The sequence below is a fragment of the Panthera uncia genome (assembly GCF_023721935.1).
Source record: "Panthera uncia isolate 11264 chromosome D3 unlocalized genomic scaffold, Puncia_PCG_1.0 HiC_scaffold_8, whole genome shotgun sequence".
NCBI classification, from domain to species: Eukaryota; Metazoa; Chordata; class Mammalia; order Carnivora; family Felidae; genus Panthera; species Panthera uncia.
In genome coordinates this window covers 72,681,687-72,703,682 of record NW_026057586.1, presented here as the reverse complement: position 1 = coordinate 72,703,682, position 21,996 = coordinate 72,681,687, and the positions used below count along the sequence as shown (strand labels likewise).

The 21,996-nt window shown below is 54.0% G+C and overlaps 1 protein-coding gene across 3 annotated transcripts in view; it reads left to right on the top strand.

Annotated features, from left to right (window-relative positions):
* Positions 1-21,996, top strand: part of CABIN1 (calcineurin binding protein 1) — a 154,341-nt gene that overhangs the window by 94,432 nt on the left and 37,913 nt on the right. For all 3 annotated transcript variants that reach the window (XM_049619133.1, XM_049619132.1, XM_049619131.1), the window contains exon 29: positions 13,443-13,556. In XM_049619133.1, coding sequence (XP_049475090.1) covers positions 13,443-13,556 — 114 coding nt within the window. The remainder of the gene's footprint in view (positions 1-13,442; positions 13,557-21,996) is intronic.

Below are 21,996 nucleotides of genomic sequence, written 5' to 3'. Positions count from 1 at the left end.
CCCCCTCTTCAGATGCTCCTCCAAGCAGTCGTGCAGCCCCTGCCAGCTGGGGTCAGCTCTTAGCAGGACTTGGAGTTTCCCAGGGTGAGCCAAATCTTCCCCACACTGTAGCAGGTGGCCTTCTCCAGAAGCCGATGCCATGACAGAATTTGGAGTGCAAGATGCCTATTAGGGACCAGCCACTGTGGAAAGGAGGGGAAGATGTGGGGTTGGATGGAGAGAGATTTGAGGGAGAGCCCCATTAAATGGCTTTAGTCTGAGCGCAAAGGACCAGTGCACGTAAAGGGCCCCACCCGGTACCAAGCATAGTGCTATTTTCACAACCTATCCCCTTGCTGGGTGAGTTTTTTTAAAGTAGAAAGCAGCATCTATGTCAAAAACATTAGAGAGGGGATAGCCACAGCTCTGCTAGCCTAAAACAAAAGCCATTTTGTGTGTTATTTCCCAGCTCTCGGGCACACACACCATTGACTGTCACTTCTGAGGCTCTAAGTACTTCAGGTCGAGGAGGTGGGGATCTTGTTCTGTCCACTTTCCATCTAGATACCTGGCTCAGGGTCGCACAGGGGTGGGTGATAGCCTGGGACTGGCTTGGGTAGTCTCGCCCCAGCCTAGCTGCTCCACTACTTACCCCACCATTAGAGCATCCATGCTCAGTTTGCCATTTTGCTATTTCATCGAATGTCCCCCAGGTCATTTTGGTCATCCTGATGGTCTACAGGGAGGGTGGATCCCGGTCAATCCAGCCGTCCCTGTTGGTGGGAATGGAGGCTGCCTTGGCTTCCTTCCCAGAACACCCTGCACAGCCATCAAGCTCTGTTTCTGTCACGGCTCTTCTGTTAGCTGCATTTCCAGGTTGGGTTCCTTGGCTTTCTGAAATGGAATGCTGGTCTTGATTCCGGGAGAGATCCCCTTCCTTACATAGCAATTGTGTGTGGGTGCCAGGTATGCCTCGGGAGCTCTCCAGGCTGCCACACCCTAGGCCCCGGTGCACCCGGGCAGCGCCACTGGCTTCTTTGCTTATTTCACTCAGAGACCTTTGCTGAGCAGCAGGTGTCACCCCAGCTTGAATGGTAGGTTGTTAACACCTCACTGCACTGAGAGCCTGAGTTGGGGCTGACCCTGTCTGGGACATGCCATTGTCCTGGGGGCTAGGTATCAGCTTGTCCACAGATCTGGGGGACACAACTGGTGCTCTCACTGACTAATGCAGAACCATTAGCTGACAAGCAGCGACTGCTTTCCAAACACAGCTGTTTGGTAACAAATGCTTCCTGCTGTATATATTTAACAGCAACACATTTCTTCATAAAATCCGCCTGTGGGCTTGGTAGTGGCATTTTCCTATTGCCATCTTCTGGCTCAGTGGCCAACCGGCAGGAACATCCATCATCCCTGTCTTCAGAGAGACCCCAGGGGCTGTGCATATTGACTCTGGATCCCTCAGGTCTTTCAAGTGCCCCCAGCTAAAGCTCTGTTCAGTTCAGAGCCACCCCCCCCCCCACCTTCCCATTCCAGGCCTTTATGGAGAGACTGCCCTCAGGACACAGGGAGCCACTTGCTTAGCTGCTGGCAACAGAATTTCTGGGGGAGGGGGAGCGAATGTGGGCTCACCTGGGTTCAGATCCTGGCTCTGCAGGGGTGGGGGGCTCCTCTCTTGTGATACTTGCACAGAATTATTGTGACAGTGAGGTGGGGGTTTGGGGCCCCATACACTGGCCCTCAGCCAAGATTCCTCCTCTCCCCTGCCATTGGGCCTCTCCCCAGGACTCCAGAGCCCATTTCCTCAATGTCAGCATCTCCCATGGCTCCTGGTCTCTCCACTAGACCTTCTGAGGGCTGAATCCGCCCCTCAGAGACCCTTGATGCCTGTTTAAGGCCACCCTCCTGCCCAAGGCTGGCTTTGTTGGGCACAGGCTAACCCCTGCACTTCCCAAGGTGGGCCTCCCACTATCCTCCACCGAGGGCCAGGGGCACCTGAGGAAGCAGGACTCCCTAGAGCTCTCCACACCTTAGGGAAGATCACACATGCTGATGGTCATAAGGGCCCTAAGTCTAGCTATTGCATCACTTACAATCACCAAGATTACACTCTTCTCCAGGATTTTGAGTCCTGTGCTGTCAGTCCATGCTTAGAAAAACCTGTGTCCTTGAGTCCACCTGAGCAGCCCAGGAGGGAAACCACATGGCATTGGGACCTTTCATCCTGAGAGTTCTGAAAGTCACTAATGGGATCCAGAAAGAAGACTGAGGCATGGGTGCCCCTGTCCCAATTCCCCCTACCTGCTGTCTGTGGCTCAGCTGGGGAACTGAGCCCTTCAGCACCTCCTGCCACAAGTGGTCTAGGAGAGTGGATTATAAGATGGTCCCTAGAGCCATAGTCTTGAAAAAGAACAAACTTGGAGGACTCACACTTCCTGGTTTCAAAACTTACTGCAAATCTATAGTAATCAAAAATTGTGGAATATTATTCAGCCTTAAAAGAAGGAAATTCTGATACATGCTACAATGTGGGTTAACCTTGAGGACACTATGCTCAGTGAAATAAGCCCAGCACAAAAAATCAAACACTATATGATTCCATATAGTGAGGGATCTAAAGTAGTCAAAATCAGAGAGACAGAAAGTACAGTGGTAGTTGCCAGGGGTTAGGGGAGAGAATGGGAATTGTTTAATCAGTATAGAGTTTCAGTTTGATAAAATGAAAAAGTTCTAGAGACTTGTTGCACAGCAATGTGAATATATTTAACACTACTTAACTGTACACTTTAAAATGGGTAAGATGAGGGACACCTGGGTGGCTCAGTCGGTTGAGCCTCCGACTTTGGCTCAGGTCGTGATCTTGCGGTTCGTGGGTTTGAGCCCCGCGTCGGGCTCTGTGCTGATAGCTCAGAGCCTAGAGCCTGCTTTGGATTCTGTGTCTCCCTCTCTTTCTCTGCCCCTCCCCTGCTCATGCTCTGTCTGTCTGTCTCTCTCTCTCAGAAATGAATAAACTTAATAATAAATGAATAAATAAATAAAATGGGTAAGGGGATAAATTTTAGGTGTTTTGTACCACAAGTGAAAATAAACAGTGTGGGGGTGCCTGAGTGGCACAGTCGGTTTAGCATCTGACTCTTGGTTTCCGCTGAGGTCATGATCTTGTGGTTTCGTGGGTTTGAGCCCTGCATCGGGCTCTGTGCTGGCAGTGCAGAACCTGCTTGGAATTCTCTCTCTCCCTCTCTCTCTAGCCCTCCCCCACTTGTGCTGTCTCTGTCTCTCTCAAAATAAATAGAAAAATTTAAAAAAATAAACAGCGTGGTACTAGTTTAAGCATAGATGTATAGATCAACGGAATACAACTGGGAGCCCAGAAACAAAGGCATACATCTATGGTCAATTGATTTTTGACAGGGGTGCCAAGATACTTCAGTGGAGGAAAGGACAGTCTTCTTAACAAATGGTGCTGGGATAATTGGATATCCACATGCAAAAGAATGAAGTTGGACTCCTGCTTCGCACCATGTTCAAAAATGAACTCAAAATGTATCAGAGAGCTAAACTTCAGAGCTAAAAGCTATAAGACTCTTAGAAGAAAACATAGATGTCAATCTTCATGACCTTGGACTAGGCACAGGTGACAAATAACAAATAAATAATACAGTAGTAACAATAATAAACAGGACACCATCAAAATTAAAAGCTTGTGCTTCAAAAGACATTACTGAAACGAAGATGGTCCACAGAAAGGGAGAAATATTTATAGGACACATGCAGGCACACCTCGTTTTACTGTGCTTCACTTGACTGCACTTTGTAGATACTGTTTTTTACACATTGAAGGTTTGTGACAACCTTGTGTTGGGCAAGTCTTTTGGCACTGTTCTTCTGGCAGCATTTGGTCACTTTGTGTCTCTGTGTCACATTTTGGTAATTCTCGCAAAAATTCATACTTTTTTCATTATTATTATAGTGATCTGTGATCAGTTATTATGACTTGCTGAAAGCTCAGATGGTGGTTAGCAATTTTTAGCAATAAAGTATTTTTAAATTAAGATATATATGTTGGGGTTTTTTTAGACATAATGCTGTTGCACACGTAATAGACTATAGTATAGCATAAACATAAGTCTTATATGCACTGGGAAACCAAAAAGTTCATTTGACTCACTTTATTTTGATATTCACTTTATTGTGGTGGTCTCGAACTGAATCCACAATATCTCTGAGTATGCTTATATGTGGTAAGGGACTTGTATCTAGAATATATTAAAAAAAAAAAAAAACCAAACCTTACAACTAAATAATTAAAAGCCAACCCAATGTAAAAGTAGGCAAAGGATCTGAATAGACATTTCTGCAAAGAAGATATACAAATAAATGGCAAATAAGCACAGGAAAGATGCTCAGTACCATTAGCCATTAGGGAAATGTCAATCCAAACTACGTTGAGATACCACTTCACACCTGCTAGGCTGGCAACCTCTCCTGCTGGAGGTCTGGGGGTGCAGGAGCAGCCACTGCAGTTCTTGGGGGGGACAAGGGAGTTGGGCACCAGGACTGTGTCTCCTGTATAGAGACCAGAGTTTGTGAACACTGGTGGTGCTTTCCAGGGCTGGTTTCCTCTGTGGAGGGGCCTCTTGTTTGGGTTACTGCCTCACCTAAACTTCTTCGTTTTGTGCTTGTTGTTCGGTCTTAACTTGGGGAATGTTCTTCCTGTTCTTTGCTCCTGCAGTCCTCCCAGGTCACTTGATGTCTTAAGAGAAAGGCTGAGAAGCACATACCAGCATGGAGTTGAGACAGGCCGGCCCGGGCAGCTCCTCGGTATTGTTTCTCACAGCACCCTGCCCAGCAGGGCGAGCAGGAAACTGAGGCTCAGAGGAGATAGCAGCTTGTCTCAGACCCCTTGGTGAGGATGTTGCAGGGCCTGTACTCTGCCCCGAGGAGTTGGCCAGCTGATGAGGGCCTCTAGGACTCAGATCTTTATTCTGCTTCTACTTTCCTTTTGGGGGAGACTGAGGCCTAGCCTAGGTCCTTCACCTGGCCAGGTGCGTGGATGCCCAGCTTCTTGCTAAAGCCACACGGCAGCTGCCTGGCAGCATCAGGCTAAACCAGGAAATGTTTACTAAGAGCCCTTGTGTGACAGGCTGGTGGTTTAGCAGAAGCAAGGCTGTCCTACCAGCCCACTGTGAGAGCAGTGGCCACACAGTAATTGGGCTGCTGCTGGTCAGTGTGGCAGGAGTCAGGTAGTGAGCTGGAGCTGGAAGTGAGGAAGGAGAGGAGAAGGGCCTGTTCTATGGGAGAGGCCACCTTCCTGGGGCTCGGCAGACAGCCAGTTTCTGGGCCCCGGGCTGGGACTCTGCTCATCTGGCCCCAGCACTGCCCGAGTCAAGGCTTGGCCTTCATTCGACCTGTGCGTGACCAAAAGGTTTCCTCCCACTCTCCTGGACAGGCGTGAGCCTTGCTGGCTCTGCTGTGGGATGAAACCCACCTTTTGCTGTGTGGCTTCACACACAGCAGCCGGAGCAGCTCTCAGATACAGTTAGCACCCTGTTGTCACCAAGAGGTGACACCCAGGTGAGGATTGCTCAGGAGCCTGAGGTGTGAGATGGGGAAGGGGCTACTCAGCCTGCTTTGATCATAGGCATGACTCCCAGACCATATGATTAGAGTGCCTCCCCGTCCCACCACTTGTCCCCTTGCCAGCATGCATCCTGGAACCTGAGCCACCCCTCCCGAGGGCCAGCTCCCAGAACCTGACATGTACTCAGCCAGCTAGCCAACTGGCTTCCAGTTTCAGTCCTGTGGACAGGTTTCTTAAGCTGTCAAGTGGAGATGACAGCACCTTGGTTATAGGTTTTCTTGTGAGGAAAAGTGAGTTAATGCTTTTTTGCCAGCTGGGAAACATATATACCAATGACAAGAGCAGCCTGTCTTGCAAGCCCCACATGCACTCTGCTTTGATGGGAGCAGAGGCCACTCACTCTGAGCAGTGCTGTGTGCCTGTCCCAGTGTACTCCCACAGGCAGCTACACAGCATCGTGGCCAAGCCCTGTTACAGTGCATCCTCCTGATGGCATATGGCGGGATGGTGGCCTGGCCGCTCTGGCCCAGTCATACCTACTTCTCTGGCCCAGAGCCTTTGTGGGGTGAGCCCAGGCCCCAGTGTCTGTTTAGGACTTGTTTGGTTTGAAGCTACCTCCTACCAGAAGAGTCCCAGCAGTACTGCTTCTGCCTGTAATCTCCAGAAAAGTCACTGACATTTGACTTGGGAGTCAGTTTATGCTCTGGTGTGAGCTAGGGCAAGAGTCTGGCCAGCTGGGCTGTGAACCTCTGCCCTCAGCCATCTGTCGTGGGTAGTTTCCCACCCGCCTGTGCCACTGGCACGTGTGGAACCTGCAGAGCCGGCTTAAACAAGAGGGTCTGTGAGGAAGGCTGTGTACTATCTGACTGGGTGGGTGTGAAGGGAGTCCTCCAGGCTGTGACACAGCCGCCCCCGGCACAGCCTGCGAGATCCTGCTGCATACATGCAACTCAGTGTCCCAGGAACAGGTGGCATTCCCGGCCAGACAGCAGGACCAGGCATGAGGAGGGCATGCCGACCATCCCTTCGGTCCCTGTTCCCTTTCTGTATACGCAAAACAATGCTGTGCCCCAGGGTTCCCACACAGAAGCCCTGGGCTGCCACAGATCCTGGCCAGCCAGGCTCTTGTTAAGCTTTCTGTGATTTACAAAATGAAACTGAAGATTTTTCTCAACTTTGGGATCTCAATTATGCATTCCAAAGTCTCTGCAACGTGGTTTGAAGATTTTGCTGTACCTTTGGGTGTCAGAAGAGAGAGCACCGATGGTCTGCATTAGGCCCACTGCTTTCCTTGTCCTCTCTCAGGAAAGAGGAGGGATCTGGATCCCAACAGTTTGAACGGGTTGAGTGCTCCACTAGCAGCATCCGGTACAGATAATACTCAGTTTGGAAAGAAAACAAACTACCACCACCTCATCATCCCGCAGACCACTACGTGGCAGAACTCCTTGTATTTTAGTGTCGTCCCCTCGTTGCCCCCTCGGCATGGTTCCTATGCATCTCTGCGGGTTCATTCATTCAGCAGCTGTCCCCTGTGTTGTCACGTGCCAGGCCCTGTGTGGGGTGCTGGGATACAGTGGTGTACACAGCAAAACCCCTCCCCTCAAGTGCACACAGAGGGAATGGAGAGTAGAAACATGCCTGATGGCGGTTAATGATGTGTCTGGAAGAAAGAGAAAGCTGCTAAGGGGTTGCAGTGGGGGAGTGCGGCTATTTAGGCAGGGAGGTCTGGGAAGGCCTCTCTAAGCACAGACCTGAAGCTGGTGAGGGAACTAGCCAAAGGAGAGGCTTCTGGGTGGACAGCACAGCCAACACATGTGCCTTGAGACAGGAGTGGCCCTGGTGGGCCAGAAGCCCGTGTGACCAGCTGGGCAGCGAGGCGAGGGGAAGAAGATGCAGTCAGAGCTCCTGAGGGCCTGATCGGGCAGGGGGGAGTTGTGGGGCAGCATTTGAAGTGAGGTGAGAGCTACCACAAGGTTGTGTGTGAAAGACTGGCTGCTGTGTAGAGAGTAAAGGGATTTGCCAGTCACAGGCCTTCGATGGCTCCATCCTGCCGCTAATCCGAAGAGCCTTAATGAAGGAGGCATTTACAGTGGCCTGGGTGGAGACCAGGAACCCACAGGGCAGGGCTAGTGCAGGACTCTGGGCCAGCCCCGGGGCGCCTCAGCTGCAGGCTGCCTGTCAGAGCTTTTGGTCCTTGGTGGCCGACCCTCAGCACGGGCGGAGGGAGGGAGCTCAGGATAAATGCTCTGCTCTCATCCCTGCCCTACTCTCTGCTCTCCCACTGGTGCCGCTGGCTGGTCAGACCCACCCAGCAGCAGGGGGTGCACCTCTGTCCTGGCTCTTCAGGTCCGTGTGGGGAGGGCAGAGGATGAGCACTGGCACACTTTGCCAAGTTCAAGGGCAAGTCCAGGTCCTTGGAGAAGATGTGGGAAGGCCCGGCTTGGCAGGGGGAGGGGGCTACATGGGCAGGGGTGCTCTCCCCAGGACACAGGTGGGGAACTTAGTGCGTTTGTAGACAGCTGCTTTCCTCTGCTATCGTTGGTGTTCTCCAACTGACCCTAAGAGTGGCCTCATGGTCACCGCCACCCGCATCCTTCAAGTGGGCAACCAGGGCTCGAGGAGGCTATAGGACTCTCCCAAGACTGCCAGGCACTCATTCATTTATTCCTTCAACAAACTTCATTGTGTACCACTCACTGCATGCCCTTGTGGAGAACTGCCAGGCAAACCTAGGGCTTTTGAATTACTGTTTTGAAGGAAGAACAGAGAAGGGTGTCTTGAAAGACAGACTTCATGCTCCAGTCTGCCCAGCACATGAGTTCCCAAGCAGTCCCTTTTCCTATAGATTCCTTGAATAAAGGAGCCCAGGGTGATGGTTCTGCCCCAGCACTCCTGCCTCCAGTCCTGGGCACACCAGTCCTGGGCGCACCCCCCATCCCCCCACATACTGCCGTACCTTCCTTTCTCAGCACTTCAGACCTTCTCGCTCCTTTCACTCTTTTTCCAATATCTGTCGTATTCTTTCTGTGGACCCCTGCTGACCTAGCCCCTGAGGAGCCATCAGTCAAGAAGTCACATGGTGCTCCTGCCCTCACAGGGGTGACAGATGAGAGGGGGCAGACAGCAAAAGCATCAGAGAGTCAGCAGAAGAGGCTGTTTAAGGTGACCATGGGACTGTGGGGACGGTATTAGGGGGCTGGTGGGGGTGGGGTGAGATGGTGCCTGGCTGAGAGACCTGCAGGGACCAAAGTAGGGGCAGAGGTAAGTGTGGCTGGAGAGCCACACATGATAGGGGAGGGGAAGGAGAGAGATGAGCCTGAGTGTGTGCAGGTAAACTGAGGTATGGAGCTGGCTCTCACTCTGAGGGAGCTGAGGCCTTCAAACAGAGGAGTCAGGAGGGTCCCTCTGTCTTATGCCAGGCAACAGGCGGTGGTGGACACTGAGGTACCATATGCTTCTGGGGATTCTTCTCCCTGCCTCTCAGCAGAGCTCTGCCCTCCATCTGCCCCTTGTTAGGGCATAGTGCATTCTGCCATCTGTCAGAGGAGGGTGTGTGCACTAAGCCTCAGGGGGCCAATGAATCCCAGGAAGATTGGTGCTGTTATCTGGCAAGTGGCCCCATGGTGTTTCTCCCATTCCCAGAGGTGACAGTAAGCCGAGGCTCCGGGCCAGTGGCATGTTGACAGCTTGCTCAGGGCCTGAGACCAGGCTGCCTTGGAGCTGTCCCTGGTGGCCAGCTAGGCTTCAAGCACATAGCATGACCCCAGGCAGATTTGTAAAGTGACTTGCCCACCCTGGGGTGAGGGTGCACGATAAAAAGTCCAGGCCTTGGAGTCCTCTGTTCCTGGACCAGAGTGCAAGCCTGGCTCTGCCACTGACTTCCTGGCTTGGGGGCCTCGGACCAACTCTTGGACCTCTCTGAGCCTAAGTTTCCTCTTTGGTAAACTGGCACTTACATAGGATGAGGAGTTCTGTGCTGTTCTTAGCCAGGTGGCCTGGTGCCTCTCGCCTCCCCATAGCATGAAGCTGCAGGGCAAACTGCAGTACAGGTGTGTCATGGTGGGTCAGCTCTCCCTGCCCCTCCACTCCCCTCCCAGCCTGGCACTTGTCAGTTACTGGGTAGGTTTCTTTATCGCTATCAGCTCCCACCCGGGGCCTCAGACATGCATTAGGTAAGGTCTCTCCTGAGCCGTCTGGACACTGTGTGCCTTCGCCATCGATCAGCTCTCTCTGGCAGGCCAGGGAGATGGCTGGGGAGCCTTGCTCTCTGCCGGTCTGTGGGGGCCAAGTCTGCAGGAGGCTAATTGACAATCCTGATCGGGTTTGGCAGGCCCATGCTTTCTGCACTCTTCTCAAGTGGCTGATTTTCAGGTCTCTAAGAGTGCTGGGACCTCTCCCGCAGCCACCTCCCTTCCTGGTCCTCCACCTTCCGCCTGACTGTTCCAGTGGGAAGGGCCATCTTGGTGCAGATGCAGCTACCACTCATGGGAGAAGCTGCAGAGTGGTAGCAGAAACAGAAGCCATAGAAGGATGTGTGTCCCTGTCCCATAGCCTTAGTGCCTGGAATGACACCTGGCTCAGGGAAGCAGGGTCCCCTCACTCTCTCCACCCTGGCCCTGGTGCTGTTCTCTTGCACGTGTCCCCAGCCACATGGAAGTCTTTGTTGGGTTTTATTTTCTTGATGTTCTTTTTTTTTTTTTTTAATGTTTATTTATTTTTTAAAGAGAGAGAGAGAGACAGAGAGTGAGTGGGGGAGGTGCAGAGAGGGAGGGAGACACAGAATCTGAAGCAGGCTCCAGGCTCTGAGCTGTCAGCACAGAGCCTGACACGGGGCTCGAACCCACAAATCGTGAGATCATGACCTGAGCCGAGGTCTGACGCTTAACTGACTGAGCCACCCAGGCGCCCCTATTTTCTTGATGTTCTTAAGAGAACAGCCACCATGGAGATGCTTCTTCGAGCCTTACTTCCCCACCCCCCTCAGACTGCTGCTACTTTTTAAAGGGGTCAACTGGGTACTTCCCATAAGTCCCAAAGGAGTCCCAGAAGAGGCTTTTATGGCATGGCTCTGGGCGTACTGCAGCTCCATCTGGTGTCGTCTCCTGTAGAGGCTTTGCTGACCTACTTAGGCTGGACCAGAGGTGGGTCTCCTTTGTGCCCTATCTGCATGGTCACGGTCAGGTGGGCTCACCTGTCATGTTCAAAGTGCAGGTATTGGTCTTCTGTCTCATGTCCCTTTCTGTGAGGGTCTCCTTCGTGGCTGATTAGACTGGCAGCCTCTCACATCTCACCCGGGAGAGACTTTGAACCAAGTGGCACTGAGACCAAGGGATCATGGCTGAGTACTGATACAGGTTGTGAGCCTCTCTCCTGGGCTTCCTGAGTTGTTGCTCTTCCTGCTGGAGGTCTGAAGCTTTATCTTCTCTTTGAATCCTGTGTCCTGGAGCCCAGAGGAGCCCTGATCAGCTTGAACTAATCTGAGTTGGATTTTATTCTTGTAATGAAGCACGCCCGACCCATGCTGTTTCCCTGCTTCGTGCTCAGTTCGTCCATGGCTAACCCTCCCTCCCCTGGCAGAAGCATCAGGCCAAGCTTGTAACCAACCTCAGGAGGCTTCTGAATGGACTGGTCTGGGAGGCGGGGTCTCTGAGCCAGACTTCTGGGCACGGCTCTGGACATTGGAATGTGAACTGCAGGTTCATGCCCCCTGGGGCATTGAAGCTCAAAAGTTGAAGGCTGGGACTGAGTGACTGAGTATTCACTCTTCCTGTGTGGGGCAGAGTGGCCCCTGTGCTCCTGGTCAAGGGTCAGGGACTGTTGCTTCCCAGGTAGCCCCTCCTTAGCCTGTTTCTGCCTCCCCCACAAGGGGGCAGAGAGGAGGTACCTCAGCCTTCAGGAAGCCTAATCATTCACCATGAATGGCTGTAGCATCAGTCTTCAAGGCCCTAGAAAGACCTGAGAGTGCTGGAGAAGTGATGTCTCAGGAGACCATCGCTATGGCTGCTGCTCCCTGACAGCTGCTGAGCCTCAGCGAGAGCAGCCCCCGCACGGCCCTTGGTGTGATTCCTACTCTGGGCTTGCCTTGGTGTTTTGATTGGAGTCTGTAAGAGAGTCAGAGTCTCAGCCTGCTCCTGATCTCAACATGTCAGATGTGTCTGAGCAGGTGTTTGGGCTCAAGGAGGGCTCTGAGCAAAACAGCAAGCCTCCTGAGTTCAGGCTAGAGGGGTTGGCTGTGCAGAGGGCTGTGGACAGTGTGTGCCCTCTCGTCCACCTGGGATTGGCCCTGCTCTCGTATGTGTCGGGCTGCCCGTGACCCTCTAGCCCCCAGCCCCACATTGAACCTGCTTAGACCTGCTGGGCAAAGGCAGCCTCGACTTTACGGGTCCTCAGCCTTCAGCCACTCCCAGAGCCAGGCCACGTCCCTGTAGAAAATGGCCTGAGAGTCACTGCCAGGCTTAATCATCCAGGTTTCCCCCAGGAGATGATGCTCTCCCTCGGGCTTCCACAGAAGAGCTAGCTGTGAGGGTGTCATCCAGGAGATGTGTGCTTGAAACTTTACTTGTCTCCCTCTCAGAGGGACCCTCGTTTCTATATGTCCCACGTTTCTATATGACTCCCATGGAGTCCTGTCTGGTGCTGGGTGTGGAGGAGCCCTCACCTCCGACGGGTCTCCTGTGGTCTCCGACAGCAACCTCTGTGGCATATCCCTCTGTGCAGGGGTAGGAGCAAAGGCTCAAGGGCAGGCCAGCGGGGGCTCCAAGCCAGCAAGCCAGGGAGCTGGTGTTTGCACTTTTGCCAGAAGTTGTGATGAGGGGGGGCTTTCTTAAGTTTAGCCTGACCAGTAGTGAGCAGAGTGGGAGCAGGTAGGACAGACTTGCAGGCCAAGAAGTAGAAGGCATTAAGCAGTTGGGATGTGAGGTGATAAAGGCCTGGCACGAGGGGTGAGAGAGGCAAGGAAGGGACCTGGATGGGGGTAGGGCAGGAGTACTGATTAGCTGGGGAGGGTGGGCACTGCTCGAAAGAGGAAGGTCCGGTGTGGGGAAGTCCAGGTTCTGGTCCCAGCTCTGCCCCCTGCTGGCTTCTCCCTTGTAAGACCACACTGTCTGGGTGCTGGGGTGAGATGGTGCGTGCAGGGTGCTTAGCTGTGGTCCTGGCCATGGGAGTCTCCACAGGAAAGATCGGAAAGAGGAAGGTGGCAGGCCAGGTCGGCAGTGGGGAAGGGCTGCTCTCTAAGTCAGTGACAAGGCCCCAGAGAAGGCTAAGGCAGCCAGGTGTACACCCAGCCTCTCACACTTGGGCTGGTAGGCTCCTGTTCCCACCCTACCAGGCCCCCTGGGCCTGGGTTCCAAGAGGCGCCATTGCCCAGAGAGCACTGGCCTGAGCACTGTGGATGGAGCCCCCCTCCCCTCCCAGGTACTCAGGCCCCTGGTGTCCTACAGAGATCAGCTCTTCTAAGCCCAAGGTGGCTGTGTCACCAGGTACAATAAGTACTGCTGACACCCTGACAAGTCAGGGCTGACCCTTTGGGACAGCGGGGGTTCCCCTGACAGAAGGTGGGGCACTGGGTCCATGTAGCAGTTTTTCAAGGCTGATCCGGGTGCAGGGTCCCTATCTGTGCCCTTCTTGGGCAATCCGAGGCCACACTCTCCTAAGTCAGCGGTGCTAGGCAGGAAATCAGTTCCGGAAATGTACCCCACAGCCAGATGATCAAAGCCCACAGCCAGAGCTGCCTGGAGCTGCGGGATCGGTGTCTGCAGGAGCCGCTGCTCATCGCCGCTCTGCCAACGCAGCCAGGAAGGAGGGGACTGCCTCCCTTCCCCGTGGGCGCCGCGAGCTGCCCACACACTCACTTCCAACCTACTTCTTGTTTCCCCAGAACCTCCAGTGGGCCCGCGACGTGTTGCTAGGCAGCGGTATCCCGTGGCAACAACTGCAGCACATGCCGGCACAGGGGCTCTTCTGCGAGAGGAACAAGACCAATTTCTTCAACGTGAGTACTTTGCCTTGTTGATTTCCGAGGCTGCTTGCTGCACTGCTTTGCGCTGGAGGTGTGCGAATGGCCTCCCTGGGCGGGTGTTCCCAGGACCACGGCTTTGCGGCATCCTCAGAGGGTGGGCAGGGTGGCGCAGTCGAGAGTGCGCCAGACTCGGGAGTGGGGCCGTGCTTGCCGAGTGACTTCTGGCAAGTCGCTGCACTCTCTGGGCACTGGTTTGCCCGTCTGTGGGGTAGAGGCATGGATAAGCTCTGTGCGTTCTCTAGAGCTCCAGGCATTCTGGGGCAACAGCAGGCAGTGGTGAAGGGGCTCCAGGCTCATGGTCTGCTCCTCTGGAGCAGCTCCGTCGGCCCCCATGTGGTCTTGGGCACCTAGGAGATTCTGACTGAAGCCGTGTCTACTGCCTGAAAAACAAGTTTGGACAGTGCTGGGCTTTCGGTGCCCTTCCAGCATTGACGTTCTGTGTGGCATAGAGACCCACCCCTTGGCCAGGACATGGCCTGTCACCAAGGCTTGTCTGCTTTCCATCCCTGAGGTCCCCTTAAGCCCACATCTACCCTGCCTGGCCACCCCACCTGTGCCCAGCCTTCCCTCATTTGCTGTGTCCTGCACAGAGATAGCTGACCCCTCACTCTTCCACCTGGAAGTCTCCATCCACCCCTCCCAGGACAGCCAGCTCCCAGCTGGGTGGCTTTGGCAAGTTACCCAGACCCTCTGAGCTATGGTTGCTTCTCTGTTTTCCCGGATTCCCTGTTATGTGTATAAAAACTGAAGGGTGGGGTTGGCCTGGACAGGAGCTGAGGAGAGTAGGTCTTGGGGCTGGAGGGGTGTGTCAAAGGCTGGTTCTTGAGGCACGTGGCAGTAGGGGCCTCCCCACTGAGAGCCAGCCAGGTGGTAACATGTTTGGGTCCGTGGCTCTTCCCCTCTCCAGGCTATGACCTTCTAGTGGCCAGGCAGGGGCCATGGAGCCTGGGAGCCCTGCCTTTACCATCTCTCTCTGTGGGTATTTTATAGACAAGCAGTAGATGCTGTCAGTCTACACAGGACCAAGGATTGGCAGAGAAAGAGAAACTCTTTCCTGCCTAGATGCCCAGGCCACAGCCATCACCCACAGCAGCCTCTGTTCCTCATCCTGCGTGTGTCCTTGCAGAGGGTGTCTGCCTATGTATAAGCCGGAGCAGAAATGTGCCCAAAGGACTAAGTATTTGTGCTTCTGACCTTTGTTTTTTGGGGTTTTTTTTGTTTTTTGTTTTTTGAGTTAAGAACGTATCTTGGAGAGTGTTTTAGAACTTGTTCGTTCATTTTAGTAGCTGCATAGTATTCCTGACATGTGGATGTGCCACAACTTACCTGCCCATCCCCCATTGATGGGCATTTAGGTGGTTTCCAGTCTTTTGTTGTTACCGTGTTTCATATATACATCTTTGCCAATGTGGGGATCCATTCAGAGGGTAAATTCCTAGAAACAATTTCCTGGTCAAAGAGTTTGTGGTGCCTTTAAAGTTCTAGAAGAAAGATAGTACCATCCAAAGATCCAGCCCACGTTCCTAAACTTAGATTCATTTTTTTCAGACCTCTTCCACACTGTTACTTTTTTTCATATTTATTTGCTCTTTGGTAGGTGAAAAGTGTTATCATGTTTCATTTATTATTAGTGGGATTGCCCATGATATCACATTAGCAGTTTTAGTTTTTTTCGGTGCCATTTCTACTCCTGTTAATTTTCTTATTAGGTTGTTAGTCCTTTCCTTATTGATTTGTAAGAACTCTTTGTCAGTGTTCTGCAAACCTTTTTTCTGTGGCTGCCAAATTGAAGTTAGAGCCAGGCAGCTAGCTAGTTTCCCTGAGTTCCTCTATTTAAAAAAAAAAACAAAACATTTTTTTTAACGTTTATTTATTTTTGAGAGAGAGAGGGCGAGCAGTGGAGGAGCAGAGAGAGAGGAAGACACAGAATCTGAAGCAGGCTCCAGGCTCTGAGCTGTCAGCACAGAGCCCAATATGGGGCTTGAGCTCACGGACCATGAAATCGTGACCTGAGCTGAAGTCTGATGCTTAACCGACTGAGCTACCCAGACTCCCCTTCCCTGGGTTCCTTTATAAAATGAGCTACCATTACTACCTGCCTTGAAGAGTATTATAGGGATCAAGTTATATAATGGGGTATAGCGACCCTACTTCAGGATCTAGCATATGGTAAGTGCTCAAGAAAACAGCTTCCTGGGGCACCTAGTTGGCTCAGTTGGTTAAGTGTCCAACTCCTGATTTTGGCTCAGGTCATGATCTCATGGTCATGGGATTGAGCCCACGTTGGGCTCTGTGCTCCCTCCCCTGTTTCTGCGTGTACTCTCTCTCTCTCCCTCTCTCAAGAAAGAAAAGAACTTCCCTTCTTCTCCCCTCTTACATTGCTGGTATTTGCCCTCAAAGACTACGCAGTAATGTTGTAAAGAGAGACCCAACCTCCCTTTCTTCCTGGTGGACTGCTTACCCTTCCAAACGATAGAGTCTAAGAGGCCGGCACCTCAGAGCTGGAGCGCATCTGAACTGGCAGCTGGGTGCTCCAGGCCCCTTCCCCATTGGGCTCACTCCCCGTAGCAGCTCCTGTGGTTTCTGGGGCCATCTAGAAAATGAGTTCTGTAGAAGGGCAGTCAGGCTGCCTGTGGGAGAGGAGGCTGGCAGAGCCCTGGGTGAGCCTGGCACATAGGCAGTGCCTCCCTGTAGCCGGAAGCCCCTGCAGATACAGGCTACACCCAGCACAGACTGAATGTTTTGGGTGTTTTTACCTCCTCTGTGTCAGCTGTTTTTCTCCATGCTTCCCCAACGACCCGCTGCTTTTACCACCCTCGGGTGCTCTCCAGCCCAAGTCCTGGCCACCTCTGCTCTCTCAGCTCTTCTCTTTGGAGGTGGGTTGGGGCTCCTCGTGTTTCTCCAGCCCGAGGCCAAACAGACACTTATACCCCCGTTGCATCCCTGTACTCAAGGGACAGGTGCTCCCAGCTTCTTGGTGACAGGATGGCCTTTGCTGAGCCCACCCTGCCCTGTCTTTGCCACTGTTGTGGGAGGACCCTCAGGGTGGATGCACCCTGCCTCATACCCAGAGAGTGCTGACCCTGTGCGCTCTCAGCACACAAATATGTCTAGCAGATGTGACCAAGTGTGAGGGAATGGTTGCCTGCCACATTTAGAGAGGAGCATTTAGGGCCCCCTCAGCTGACTCTGCTGGGATGGGGCCATGTCACTGACAGCTGGGGCTGTAGGTCGGGAGGAGCAGGCTGGCTCTTCTCCCTGCCAGTGTGCATTGGGGTTTGATGCCTTAGCCTGGGTGCTAAAGGCACCAGGCTACTAGCACTTGTGAGGAGGTATAGGGAGGGTGAAGGCAGGGGCATCTGGCACCCTGGCCTGCCGTCCCGCAAAGACCCCACTGTCTTGGGCCGCCAATCCTTGGTGTCACTCACCCAAGGGGCTTTCTGGGCAGCCCCCCTCATCATCCTCAAGGGCCTGGACTAGGGGACCCTCCCATTATTATTTTTTTTAATCTTTATTTATTTGTAAATGTATGTTTGTTTATTTTTGAGAGGGAGAGAGAGCGCAGGCGGGGGAGGGGCAGAGAGAGAGAGAGAGAGGGAGACACAGAATCCGAAGCAGGCTCTAGGCTCTGAGCTGTGAGCACAGAGCCTGACGTGGGGCTTGAACGAACCTTGAGATCATGAACTGAGCCGAAGTCGGACGCTCAACTAAGCCACCCAGGTGCCCCAATCTTTATTTATTTTTGAGAGAGAAAGAGAGAGAGAGAGAGAGTGAGTGCACAAGCCAGGGAGGGTCAGAGAGGGACAGAGGATCTGAAGCAGGCCCTAAGCTCACAGCAGAGAGCCTGATGCGGGGCTTGAACTCACAGACCCGAAGATCATGACCCCAGCCGAAGATGGATGCTCAACCAACTGAGCCACTCAGATGTCCCATTTTGTTGTTTTTTTTTTAAACCTCCCGTTATTTTTTAATGACAATTTCTGAAAATTGTGTGAGTCACATGGGACCACATTGTCACTGCAAACAGTCCAGACACACAATGGAACAGGTGGCCTTCTCAGAAGTGCTTCTGTTGCATGGTTGGGTTGTTCTCTTTTTTCAGGGGTGTGTGTGCAAAATCAGACAAGTTTGTCATGCAGCTTGAGAAAATTGTGTGTGTGTGTGTACGTGCACACATGCTTTTCAGCAACTTGGGGTTTTTTGCTGACGCTAAGTCTTACAGAAATTTCCCTGTGAGGAGCATAGGCCATCTCACATTTGGAGCTGCCACCCAGTATTGTGTCATGTGAGGGCCACAGTCTCCTTGAGTGGGCACATACGTGGGGCCGGTCTCTGGGCTCCCAGGCAGGCTGTGGTAGGCTTTCCTGTCCATGTCTTTGTGCCGTGTTCCTCTTTGAGTCCCTAGCTGTCTTTGCCTGGCCCAGAGGAGGTGCTTGCTGTTTGTAGACTGATTTCCATTCGTGCCTTTTCGCGTAACAGATGGTCCTTAGGCATGTCCTCCTGGTCCAGCCAGTGCTGGCTGCCGTGATGCCCCTGCCACAGGATACTTGCAGGCTTACAGTAGAACCCCACATGCCTGTCCCTCCGTACAGGGCCTCTGTAGGACACCGTCAGGCACATGGGAGAGTCAGGGAACCCTTGAGGAACTTGGATGTGCTGGAGGCAGAGTAGATGCTGTTCTGCCAGAAACAAGACAGGGAGGCCTCCCGGGGTTCGGGGTTAGAGGCACCTCTGGGGGGAATCTCCTCAAGGCTGGGCCATGCCTGAGGCAACACTGTGTGTGAAGGGCTAGACAACGCGATGGGTGCTGAAGGGCGGATGAGTGTGACTTTCCTCGTGGGGTCTCCTTGCACATGGGGCTTATCGGGCCCTCTGCACTGCTGGCGGGGGCCCTGTAGCAGTGTAGACGTGGCGTGTAGCAGGGCGCAGCAGTGTGGTTGGATGAGCATGTGAGAGAGAGGAATGAGCTTGGCGCATCTCCAGCCCCACTGCTCCACAACTTGACTGAGAGGGAACGGTTCCCAGCCCACCCCCTTCCTCTGCCGTGGAAAAGCCCTGCTTGCGGGCTGTCTGCCGAGCAGGTTGGAGCTCCTGGGCCATGGCTCCAGCTCTGGAGCGGGCTGGAGCCCCAGCTGAGGGCCTCATTACCTCAGCCCTCTCCCACCAGGCGGAACCGTCTGGTCTTTGCCAAAACAGAGCCAGAGTTGTTGAACGTTGTTGGTTGAGGTCTTGCAGCCCTCCCTGCACCGGGGGGGCCTGGCCTGGGCCCTGGCGCCTGTTCTTTGACAGCCTCGGGGCGGGACCAGCAGGAGGCATGTGGCTGTGTGATTCAGAGGTGGCCCCTCAGGCCAGCTGTGCAGAACAGGGGCTGGGAAGACAGGAAAGCCCGGGACAGGAGGCATCGAGGTGGGGGTTGCGCCTGGGGGACATATGAGCCCTCCTGAGCCAGTGCTAGCCTTGAGAGGGCTGCAGGGCGGGGAGGGGGGTGTGGCAGGGGACTGTACCTCTCTGGGCAGAGGGGGCCAGGAAAGCAGGCTCAAAGCACACTGTGGAAGCTGAGGGCTTATCTCTGAGTGCCCAGAAGCTTCTACAGCTTCCTATGCAGGTGTGTGCACCTCTGGACAGGTGGGCTTACATAGGCTAGAGCTGGGCTTTTCTGTCCAGAGTGAACTTCTCTCCCTCTTGTAGTTGATTCAGAAACGTTCCCATAGTAACCAAGCCAGAGATGGCTCTCTCTCCTTTCCCAAAATGTTTGCTTATTTTAGTAGGCAGGGTTTTTTCTTGTTTCAACCCAGTTTCCAACCACTGTGAAAGAAGCAAAGGAAACCAAAGGCCCAACTAGCATTGCTTCCTGCGTCTGAGACTGTGTAGGGTGGGCAGTGGCTGTGGCCGGAGTTTGAGGGAGTAGAGGTGAGATGCTGGCTTGCTGGGGCTTGGCTGCCCTGCCACAGTGCCCCCACAGCCACTCTCGCCCTATGTGGGGGTCTGCCTGCAGCTCAGGCAAGCAGTCCGTGGCCAGCAGCACCCAGGGCAGGTCCCCAGGCCCTGGGGCCACTGAGAAGAGCACAGACTTTAGACTCTTGGGTGGGCTCGGCCCCTGGCCACTCCACAAGGCTGCCTGTTGGCAGGGGGGTCACAATAAGTGGATGGAAGCCCCCACCAAGCACACCCTTGGCACATCACACAACTCACCCTTAGGATCAGGAATCAGCCTGCATGGGGCTTTAGGGCTTATCGTGGATCCCAGTGGTGCTAGTGGAGGGCAGTGCCGGCACCAGAAGGGGTGTGGCGACAGTATGTGGTGGGAGCCCCATCTGTCACCTGGCCAGGGCCCTCTGGAGGCTCCAGGCCCTGCTCTGGCTCGGGTGGGGCAGCCTGAAATGCAGACATGGCCGTCCCTGCCCACCACATGGGCCCCTTTCTGTGCGGCCTGGCTTGGCCTTTGGTGCCTGTGGACGCAGGTCTTGCTCACTCTCCCTTGGTCAGTGCTTTGTAGTACTCCCCTGTCTGTCCTCCGGCTTACCTACCTACCCTCTTCCCAGTGGAGTGGTAGCTTCCAGTTCTCCACTGGTACAAAAACATGGCCTTCCCTGGTCTCCTTCCTCACCTGTGCAAGTCTCCAGGGCAAGTGCCCGAGAGTGGAGGCCCAGTCACAGGCCCTCGGCAACCAGTGCCTCTACACGTCAGGAGCCAGATGGTTCAGCAACTGCCCAGGTTCCCTCCTACCAGCCCCCTCCCTGCCGCCTCCTTGCACTCAAAACCATTGGTTTAATTTTGGCCTATCTATGGGGTGACTGGGAAAGCCGAGCCCCTTCCTGTACCCATGGTTAGTCCCTCTGTTGGCCCTGGCTCTGGCGTGCACTCCTACCCAGCAGCCACCACATGGGCCTTGTGGTTCTGTTTGTCCTGACACCATGTTGCTTCAAGTGTTGGGAGATATAGTCATCACGAGCTGTCTTTGTTCTTTAAGCACTTGTGCTGTGTGGTTGCCAGCCCTGGAGCCTGAGTACTCACTGAGGGCCCCGATGTGAGAGGAAAGGCCCCCATAAGCTAGGCAGCCCACTGGTGGGAGAGCTGCCCACCAGACCTGGGGGGAAGGAGAGAAGGTCTCTAAAACCTCCAGCACTCCATCTATCCAGGCAAGAATCAGTCACACCCATTCTACTCTAACCCCACCAGTTGGCTGTATGAACTTGGGGGAGTCCCCCTCTACCTACCCAGTGAGCGGATACCTAGTATTAGGGAGGGGCAGGCACAGCAGGCCCACCTCCCAGGCAGGCAGCCCAGCCTCTGAGCCTAATGCACTGCCGGGCCTGAGACAGTGCCTATTGTACAGGCCAGACTTCCACCAGTGCCCTGGCCCTCGGGAGAGAGCCAGGGGTCCAGATAGAGGCCAGTGGTGCTGAGGAGGGCACAGCCTCTGGAATCCAGCACATTGGGCACTCCCAGGCGGGGACTTCATCTAGAAAAGCATCCCAGCACATCCCTCTGGCACAGTGCCCAATAGGCGAGGCGTGCTTAGAGACTATGAATTCTTCCCACCCTCGAAGGTTCCCTGGGACAGGATTAACTGGGAACTGAGCAGCTCCAGAGTGGGGGAGATAGGCACCATCCTGACTTGGGTGAGCTCTGGCCACGCCCTGGGGTCTGTGCCCAAGATGTCTGCTTCCTGTTGCAGGGCCACAGTTGGCCCTTCTTTCCCACCACGCTCCTAATTCCCAAGAGGCACCATGCCTGGTGGGCTCGTGGGCAGCTCTTGCCTCACTTGCACCTACCCCTGGAGCTGAGTCACTGACACCCACCCCCAGATGCCAGTCCCAAGTTCAGGGCCTTTTGCAACAGGCAGTCATCAGGGAAGACCAAGGCACGACCCAGGGACGAGGTGTTGGTCTCCACCCAGTTAATTATACCCTACACCACCCCTGACAGCGGCACATTTGTCCTGCCTCCCAGCAGTAAACAAGCCCCAGGAGCGCCAGCGTAGGGTGTTCCAGCCTGTGGGGCGCTCCAGTGCAGAGTCCCGCCCACCCTCTCGGGTCAGGGCCAGGGAACATCGGGATAGGAAGCCCCTGGTTGGCAACAGACCCACACCTTTCCTGAAGTCAGTCCGCGCATGTCACTTTCTCTGCTCTCAGCACTGGTTGTGACAAGTTCTGGTTCCACCTCTGCTTGTCCCGGTGCCCACACCTCTAGGAATGTGTTGCCCCTTTGTTAAACCTGCTGTGTGCCAGGCCCTGGGCCAGTTACATTGTCAGTGAGGTCCAGTGTCTGCAGGCCCATTTCATGGAGGTGCCAGGAGGTAAGGTACCTTGGCTGAGGTCCCATGACCAGTTAGTGTTGGAGGAGGAATGTTGGCCTCACTGTATGTAGTGCTGAAGCCCATGGGTGGTAGCCGGTGGTCACACATACGGGA